The 9,842-nt window shown below is 30.4% G+C and overlaps 1 protein-coding gene across 1 annotated transcript; it reads right to left on the reverse strand.

Annotated features, from left to right (window-relative positions):
* Positions 1 to 8,125: 8,125 nt before the first annotated feature.
* Positions 8,126 to 9,388, reverse strand: si:ch211-133n4.6 (uncharacterized protein LOC797776 homolog). The gene is made up of 5 exons (XM_058753021.1): positions 9,253 to 9,388; positions 9,093 to 9,128; positions 8,942 to 8,971; positions 8,379 to 8,411; positions 8,126 to 8,280 (listed from the first exon to the last, which is right to left on the reverse strand). Exons 1-5 carry the CDS (start codon positions 9,293 to 9,295, stop codon positions 8,126 to 8,128), a joined length of 297 nt encoding a protein of 98 aa, XP_058609004.1. The 5' UTR covers positions 9,296 to 9,388.
* Between the last annotated feature and the right edge of the window lie 454 nt (positions 9,389 to 9,842).

Raw genomic sequence — 9,842 nt, forward strand, 5'->3', positions numbered from 1 at the left:
ATGAGAGTCGTCACATTTGTCTCAGTTCTTGACTTTAATCATTTATTCATTAAAAATAGTTAGTATAGTTTACTGTGTTCGTGTTTACTACAAGAATGTGCGCAAGTAATACTATATGTGACCCTGGAGCACAAAACCAGTCTTGAGTCGCTGGGGTATATTTGTAGCAATAGTCAACAATACACTGTATGGGTCAAAATGATTGATTTTTATTTTATGCCAAAAATCATTGGGATATTAAGAAAAGATCATGTTCCATGAAGATATTTAGTAAATTTCCTACTGTAAATATATCAAAACTTAATTTTTGATTAGTAATATGCATTGCTAAGAAATTCATTAGATTTTCAAATAGTTGTATCTCAGCCAAATATTGTCCAATCCTAACAAACCATACATCAACGGAAAGCTTAAGAACTTCATTTAGACAGCTTTAAAGGCAATTTTCTCAACATTTTGATTTTTTTTTTTTTTTGATGATGTAGAAATCTCAATTTTGAAAAATTGACCCTTATGACTGGTTTTGTGGTCCAGGGTCACATATAGCCTTGAAGACATCCTTCCTTTATTCATTTTTCCTTTATTTTTTTCCTACCCTTTTCCTTCCTTCCTTCTTTCCACTTTCCTTTCTTTCTTTCTTTCTTTCTTTCTTTCTTTCTTTCTTTCTTTCTTTCTTTCTTTCTTTCTTTCTCTCTTGCTTCTGTTTTCACTCCCTTCATTTTTCTTCCTTCTATTTTCTGTTTTTCCTTCCTTCCTTCCTTCCTTCTTATGTTCTGTTTTGTTTGTTGTAAATATTTGTCTCTTTGTTTTCCCTCCTTCCTTCATTTTTCCTTTCCACCTCCCTTTGTTTCGTCCTTCCGTTCTCAATTTTTTCTGTTTTATTCCCTTCTTCCTTCCTTCATTTTTCTGCCTTACATTTTTCCTTTCTTAATGTTCTCTTCTATTTCCCTCCCTTTTTCCTCCCTTCATTTTCTGTTCCTTCTTTCCTTTCTTCATTTGTCCTCTTTCCCTTTTTCTTCCTGTCTTCATTTGTCCTCTTTCCCTTTTTCTTCCTTTCTTTCTTTCTTTCTTTCTTTCTTTCTTTCTTTCTTTCTTTCTTTCTTTCTTTCTTTCTTTCTTTCTTTCTGTTTCTTTCTTTCTTTCTTTCTTTCTTTCTTTCTTCCTCCTCTCATTTTTCCATCCTTCCATTTTCCTTTCTTGCTTTTGTGTTCCTTCAATTTTCTTTCCTTGTTTCATTCATTCTTTTTCACTGATCTGTCCTTTAACTCTCAATGGCTTTATTTTGTCCTTCACTTTTTAATTTATTCCTTCTATTCTTCCATCTTTCCTTCATCTGCCTATTCTTTCTTCCTTCATTGTTTTTTTTTTCCATTCCTTATTTTTCCATTCATCCATCCATCCAATGTATTAGTGATGCTGTGGCCTCTCTTATTAATTGCAGGCAGGTAATTGAAAGGTTGTAGGTTCAAACCTGAGGAGTTCAGAACCATTATGTCCTTGATCAAAGCACTTTAACTTAAGTTGCTTCCAGTGGATTGTCCCTTGCAATTTAGATAAAAGCAGTAAATAATTTATTTAATATGAATTTATTTAAACATGATTTTCCTATCATTGACCTGCACTCGTCCTCGTCCCCGTCTGCTCTCTCCCTCCAGCTCGTTAAGATCTCATGACCAGTGATCCAGGACGAATGTGAGATCAGCACGTCTAAGCAAATGACCCGGTGACCTGTTAAACACTCTCACAGGGTCCTGTAAAACTCAAATGAGCCTATTGTGACCATCTATGACTGTGCCTGCCTGTCACTTCTCTTCCTGACTTTTGCATTTTTGCTTTAAATCTTCATAAAAGCCATTGTTTTCCATTTAAACAATATGCAGGATGTCTTTTGTTTGGTGCTTTTTGATTAATAAGAGGACAGTGAGAAGTCTGAAAAGAGAGACTTTATTGTACAATAATGGCACAGCAGTTTTAGCTATGTCACTTTTCCCAGAACCTTCACTAAGAAACACAGTTTTCCTCAAAAACACAGGCTACAGAAGGTCAGTTAAAGATGCAGGACTCCTTAACGTCCCGTGGCATTGTGTGAGCTTTAAATTTTCGTGACATTTTTGTGGACAACGGCCGGTGATCATTGAAATTCTGTGTTAGTCTCCTAAAATCCAACCACTTGCTTTTAAATACTGCTGTTTTTACTCTGCAAACAAAGACAAGGACTACTAGAATTTGTTGCTACTTGCTTAATTTGTTGACTTTAATCACAATCTGAAGGAGTAGATTTCCTTTACATTTATTTTTGTGATTAACTAAAATGTACACATACTTTTTGATAATAAAGTAACAGTTATGCATATTTATGCATATAATGCAAAAACAACACTTAACAAAATCTATATAACTATATACAGTTGCCAAAGCCTTACAGAACTAATACAAAACATAAAAAAACAATTTATTATTATTATACAAATTGTGATAATATAAATAAAATAAAAATAAATGCATTTGAATAATCACAAGTGTGTGTGTGTGTGTGTGTGTATGTATATATTAATTCTTCTTATATGCATAAATATACATATAATACAAAAAAACACAAACTATATGTCCTAAAGATATGAATAATATTCTACAAATATATATACCGGTATATGAAAATAACCTGTGAAAGATCAAAAGTAAATGCATTATGCATATAATACAAAAAAAAACACAAACTGTCTTAAATGAAAATATTTTTTAAAAAAAAGTAAATATTTATAAAAAAAATACATTTGTGAATAAACGTAATTTAAACAACAATAGTAGTAGTAGTAGTAGTGATAATAATAATGTAGTAATAATAATAACCAGAGCTCTTTTTTTTATTTATTGTTTAATTGTTTCCATACATTTATTGCATATTTTTAATTTGTAATAATTGGTATATCATGCATGCACATCACATTTGACATCATGTTTGTCTCATGTTATACATTACATAAGGCAAATTTAATTTTATTGTACTGTATATTTGCTCATGTATGTCTCAGAGCTTCTGTAGTATTCTAGGGTGTTGCTAAGGTCTTCTGGATGGTTGTTGCTAGGTATTTTCTTTCTCTATTGGCTCATGTATGACTTGAGGCTATATCCTTCATTGTGTTTATGGCATTTTTATTCTAGTTTTATTGTCCAGTAGGTCTGATCATCACTTAAAAAAACATCAGCACACCTCTTCACACACACTTTATTTCATTCTGTGATTCTGAGCTGGTTTAGGCTTTCTGTTATGTTTAGATGTGTACAGTGTGTGATTTTCAGGTCTTCCCGAGCCACTCATCCATTTGAGAGGGAGTCAATGGTAACAGCATCTGAAATGTAAGAATGTCTCTCAGCTCTGCTCAGTAAAAAGGCTGTTTGTGCTAAAGTTCTCTGACAAATCCATCTCTCCGTGACGTCTATTGAGCACAGCACAGTCTCCATCCCATGATAGGGACATTATCCAAGAAGCTTCTGTAAAATGAGAATGTTTATAACTTGTTTATAATGTATTATTACTGTAATTTGGAATTATGGAATTCTACCATCATAAAACAAAGATCTTTTAGAACTTAACTGAGATTAAAAAAAAAAAAAAAACTAAAACTAAACTATTATGATTCCCAGTAAGACATCAAAAAGATTTTAAACCACACTTTTGTGGTTTTTATTTTATTTTATTTTATTTTATTTTATTTTATTTTATTTTATTTTATTTTATTTTATTTTATTTTATTTTATTTTATTTTATTTTATTTTATTTTATTTTATTTTATTTTATTATTTTTGTTTTGTTTTGTGTGTTGTCTTTGTGTTTTTTTTTTGTTTATTGTTTTTTGTATAAAAGCACATTTTTGTGATTATTCAAATGGATAATATTATTATTATTTGACTTATTTTGCATTTGTTCTCTTAGACAATGCAAATAAAATTGATGTGTACATTTTGAAATTGTATAGATCACAAAAATAAATTAAAAACTCTGAAACCTTTATAACTCCTTTTGCATTACTCTTTAAGTGTCCTTATTATTCTAGTTATTCTAGTTTAAGTAGAATTATTCTAGTTTAAGTAGAATTATGATACGTTTTATACAATATCAATATCATATAATAGGAAGAATCAAGTAATAATAAAAATAAATCCTGCAGAATTTCAGTTTATTCAGTAAGATCTTGTTTTTCCCTTTAACGAATCCTTTAGGATTTGTTCCAATTTATGAAAAAAAAAAAATCCCAATAGGAATCGCGTATATTCCTGTAGTGTGTAAAATACAAATAAAATAAATAAATAGAACGATTTTAAAAATAGTGTTTAGATATAATTATTTAATAATATTTATAATTTGTCTGAGCACCTCATTGAGTAATTTCTATGTAATTGAATTTTTCCGTTTCTGTTTGCTGTAGTACCTCACATAACCATAAGAAAGCAGCAGTGAGTTTGAGAACCGATCTGAGCTGACACATTCTGCACCGATGCAGTCTGTAGTGAACGTGCTCTCCATCCAAATGAAGAACTTAACAAGTGTGACACGTTCCTCACAATTTCAAGTCAGTCATCTAAAGAGAGGCTGAAGTATTTTCATCGCTCGTACCAGTGGCTCATGGTTCCAGTAAAGCTCAGAAGCTGATACCAGAGGAGACCTGATTCAACAGAAGGCCTTTGTTAGCGGCCGCCGAAGAAAACTCCTGCACGTCTGAGATAATGTCCCCTCCAAAACACTTAACAGCTTGTTTTTCATGTTCATTGAGTTCAAGTGATGTTTTTGTGATAGTAACTAATAGCTGCACTTGAAACAAGCTTTTGAAAGTGGATTATTTGAAGTTTGATTAGAAATAGCATATTGGTTGATTTAAATGTGAGTGTTGGTCAGGGTTATTATTATTATTATTAAAACTAAAGCACTAAGAACATTAACTGAAAAAATTTTATTTCATCTAGTTATTATTACTTCTGATTTCGTTTAGTTTGACTTGAAGCACTAAAATAACTCAAATGAAATAGACTAAAACTAATAATTAAAAAATAATAAAAATTATATAGACATTTAAAAAAGCGAATAAAAATGACAAAACACTAAACAAAATGACTAAAGTGAAAAGTAAAAAATAAAGTGAAAAAAACTAAAAATAAATTCAAATTATTAACAAACTATAATAGTAGCCTATATAAATGATTATAGAATGAAACCAATGACTTCAGTTAATTTCACTTCATTTTAATTTTTAAGTAATAGGTTAATGATAAGTTCTGATTTTTTCCCCCCTTCATTTTTAATAATTAGAAAAGTATTATTTGTATAATTAAGGTTATTTATGTTTGTGTATTGTTGTGCTTGCTTTGTTTAATTTAAATGTTATTTAATTTTTTAAACATGGTTATTATTTGTATCTAAGCATTTGTTGCTATATTTGATTAGTTTTCTTTGTTAATTTATATAAAATGACTGAAAAAAATAATTAGGTGATAAAAATAATCAAAATTAAAATAAAGTTTAATTTATTACACATTGTTATTATTTGTATTTATGCATTTGTGGCTATTTTATTTGTATTTTTCTTAATGTTAATTTATATAAAATGATTAACAAAAAATTATAATCATTAAAATTAAATGATAAAATAACAAAATTATATTTATTAAACATTATTATTTATATATGGATTTGTGGATATGTTTTTTTTTTTGCTTTATTCTTTGTTAATTTAATTTATTTTAAATAATTAAGAAAAATAAATAAATAAAAACAGTAATACAATAAAATGAATTGAATAATAATAACAATAACAATGAAAAGTACACACCTGATAATGGAGAAACTGGCTATATTACACAATAGAAGTTAAAGGGATAGTTCACCTGAAAATAAAATGTCGTCATTTACTCCACTGTATGAGTGTTTTGTTTGTTTAGTTTTTGAGCCTTTTCATCTGTGATGTACAGCTCTACACTGAATGATTTGTATGGGAATCGCAGCAGTTTTCAGAACCTAGCAGAATTTCCAGGAATCTGTCTTCAGTGCTGTGCATGTGAGCGTCTGTGTTGATATTCTAGAATGTAAATCCTGTTGCTGTGACGTGTGAGATTACAAAAAGCCTCACAGTCATAACCTTTTGACCTTTTACAGACGAAAGGTTGCGTATCGAAGTGAGAACAGAGCTGTGTGGCGCTGTGGACGTCACAGGAGAAGCCCCGAAGCCCACACAGGTATCAGCTTTAGCGGGAGAGAACGGCCCGACCTTTAATAGTCCCGGAGCGAGTGGATACATACAGTGTAAGGTATAGAGGAACGTATAGACGCTTCCAGGAAAGCTCTCGATTGTCTCAGACGTCAGTATCTCTTTACAGCTTTCACTGAGCTGCTGAGGGTGATTTCAGGCCAAGCGTATTATAAATGCATAATTCTTAGCAAATAGAAATCATTATGAAGGGATTTTGATAAAAGCATCTGTAACGCAACATATAGTTTTTCCTCTACCTTCCCACTAAAAAGTTTTTTTTATCTATTCATTTACTTTCTTTTCTTTTCTTTTCTTCTTTTTTTATAATATTGATTTTAGTTATTTAAACTATTTATTTTTTATGGATGTCTTCATGCATTTACTTTGGTATGTTATTAGATTAATTAAAAGTAGACTGTAATTAATGTTAATGTAATTTTAATGTTATGTGTATATATATATTTTAACTCTTTAAAAATTGGTTGAAATTATGCAATTTTTTCCCATATTTATTATATAACTGTATATTTATTATATATTTATTTTTTCCACATATATTTCCATTTTTATACTACTAATTTGAATTAAAAATATATTTTTTTTAATGCATGTCTTTATGAATTTACTTTGCTTTATTGTTTTTTTTTTAGGTTCAATAAAAGTAAATTATAATTGACAATGTGATTTTAATATTATGTAAATATTTTTACATTTTGGTTGAATTGATGTATTATTTTTTCCATATTATGTTATTAATTTATTTTTTCATGATATTGCAAAATTATTACCAAATGATTTTTTAAATTATTTATTTTGTTGTTTACATGATCTTTCATTCTGGTTTACTATCCTTGTGGGGACTCTCCATAGGCGTAATGGTTTTTCTACTGTACAGACCGTATATTCTATTGCCCTACACCAACCCTACACCTAAACCTACCCCTTACAGGAAACATTCTGCATTTTTAGATTTTCAAAAAAACATTCTGTGTGATTTATTAGCTTGTTTACCCGTGGAGACCTCAATTTAGGTCCCCACCATGACACGAGTCCCCATGTGTCTGTGTGTATTCAGGTTTAAGTCCCCAGCTGAATAGAAAAACAGGTACACACACACACACACACAATTCTGTGTTAACCAAATGTAATAGCATAATGAAAGAGACACATGGTTTCTATTTAGCATATTCATTGCTTAGAGTTTTATTTAGGGGTACAATAAAAGGAAAGAAATGTTTCAGAATAACATGTTATTGATTGTAATATCTGTAAATTCAATAATGTTAAATACTTTGTGTATAAAAAAAGTTACTGGAAACAAAGAGAGAAACACTTTTGATTCAAACACTGAGATTGTGAGGAGAGCGAAGGCTTTTGTGTTTGCTAGTCGCTAAAGTCATGGCACATCTGAGCACAACGTCATCAGGTTGCCAGCACCAGTTTTATCATCAAGTCTGAGATTTATAGATTCAAATTTATCCTGTAATTAATCAAGCAAAAAAATAAAACTGAACCGTCTATAAAGTTTCAGCTTATAACAATATCAGATTTAACTTCTAGTCTGATCTGAAATGAAATCAATCCTATAAAGTATCCACGTCAGCCTTGCTTCTGGGTAAAGTTTGAAAGAATATTTGGCAAGCACAATCGTGTAGCTCACATTAACAGACCTTTAACAGAGGTCATAAGCATTCACACCAACACAAACACACAGTCAAACGCACAAACGGATCAGTACATCACAGAGGATAAAGTCTAGTTCAAGATTCTCAAAACAAACAAAAACAAAAAATGCCACTGAACACATTTATATCGCTTGTTTTTCTCCTATTACTGCCTTGTCATTGCAGCTTTGCCCTGTTTCTCTCGCCACAGTTCACATCTCAGGGACGGAGGTTTCTTGATCTCTTTTTTGAGGCAGAGACGGGCTTGCTCCGCTTGCGTGCTGATGCATTATGGGATTTGGTTGCACGCTGGACCGGGACCGGAGCGGGTTTCACAGCCGCCGCCACCTCCTCTGAGTCTGGAGCTTCATCTTCTGCACACAGAGAAACAGATGAGACAGAAACATTAGACCTTTGATTCACAAGATTACATTCAGGGGTTACATGTGTGTGTTTATGATGTGACGTTTACCATCAGGCTCTTCCATGCTGGATTTAGCTGCATCTAAAGATTTAAAAAACAAAACATGCATGAGACACATGGGATTTTTGATGCAATTCAGAATTAATTTATAAAAATAAGTTTACATAAATAAATACATTTTTCATTAACATGGATTTTAGGATTATTAAGATTAAAAAATAACAAAATAAATAACAATAGCGACAATATTTAAGGCTGTAAGTCCCAGTTAGTCTAATGCAGTACAGATTTTTTTTAAATGATAAATAAAAAGAATAAAAAGTAGATAGAATAGGAAAAAAAAGAGAGATCTTAGTGTTAGAGGCTCAAGTTATTATATATATATATATATATAAATAAATATATAAAATACTTCTTTCCCATTGATTGCAGTAATGAGAATATTTGAAGAAAATATGCTTAATTTTCATTAAATTAAAGTCATGCAATCCTACAAATATGCATTAAAAAAAGTTTAAAAAGTGACCTGGACATTTTGGACATTCTTGCAGCAATTGGAATATTTCAGACTATATTTTTGTCAAATATTATACATAATAAAAATGACTTACCAGCTTTGGGCACGTCATTTACTTGAGGCGCTGAAAGAAATTCAACATAATTTTTTGGACCATTTTCTATTATTTAGTCTATAAATTATTGAGCTATGATATACCATTTATTATGTGTTTCATATTTTCTATGAATAGATCTGATACTCACCACTATTTCCTGCCTCAGCACTGGTGCTGCTTGCATCTAAATTAGACAATTTGACATTAAAATTAGGTTCATATTTATTTTCAATTGTTTGAACGCTTAGTCAAAGTTGTGGTGAATCAATACTTGTAATTTTTTTAATGTACATAGTTCTTTCTTATACCTGCAGTTGCTCCGTTGTAATACAGAAGCTCATCTGTAGCCATAAGAAAGAGAAATCACAAATGAAATCTCTTTAATGTCTAACTATTTCTTTTAGACTGTACTCAGATTAAGTACAGAGCAAACTGAACTCTCAGAGCAAGAAAATGTCCTCTGTGTAGATCCAAATAAAAGTTTTTAAAATGTGTATGTGGGTTTAGACTCCACTAGATGGCACTACTTGTAAAGTCTAACTCAAATTGCCTTAGAAAATCCAGCAGCTTGCTTGTTATATGACTCTTTGGATGTAAAAAAAAAAAAAAAAAAAGAAAGATTTTCATTTCAGGCTCTTCCGATCAGTATTTTGGTTTCTGGGTTTTTTAAAGCACCAGAACACACACTTAATTTTAAAAAAATTGAGGAAACCCGTTGCCTTAAACTTTTTAAGTAAATAATTTAAAAAATAAGTTAATTGAATTGTCAAGTTCACTTAACTTTTAAAAAAAAATTATTATGTACTTAATAATTTTAAGGCAACGGGTTTCCTCAATTTTTTTTAAGTTAAGTCAACTTTCACTTTTTACAGTGCAGATGGACTCCTAAAGAACTATA

The sequence above is a fragment of the Onychostoma macrolepis genome, chromosome 19, assembly GCF_012432095.1.
Source record: "Onychostoma macrolepis isolate SWU-2019 chromosome 19, ASM1243209v1, whole genome shotgun sequence".
NCBI lineage: Eukaryota > Metazoa > Chordata > Actinopteri > Cypriniformes > Cyprinidae > Onychostoma > Onychostoma macrolepis.

Bases quoted from the DNA above. Each gene is read 5' to 3' on its own strand.
- si:ch211-133n4.6 (XM_058753021.1), bottom strand. From the start codon at position 9,295: ATGGCTACAGATGAGCTTCTGTATTACAACGGAGCAACTGCAG. The intron at 9,129-9,252 runs GTATAAGAAAGA...TGTCTAATTTAG, and splicing joins TTACAACGGAGCAACTGCAG to ATGCAAGCAGCACCAGTGCT. The intron at 8,972-9,092 runs GTGAGTATCAGA...AATTTCTTTCAG, and splicing joins TGCTGAGGCAGGAAATAGTG to CGCCTCAAGTAAATGACGTG.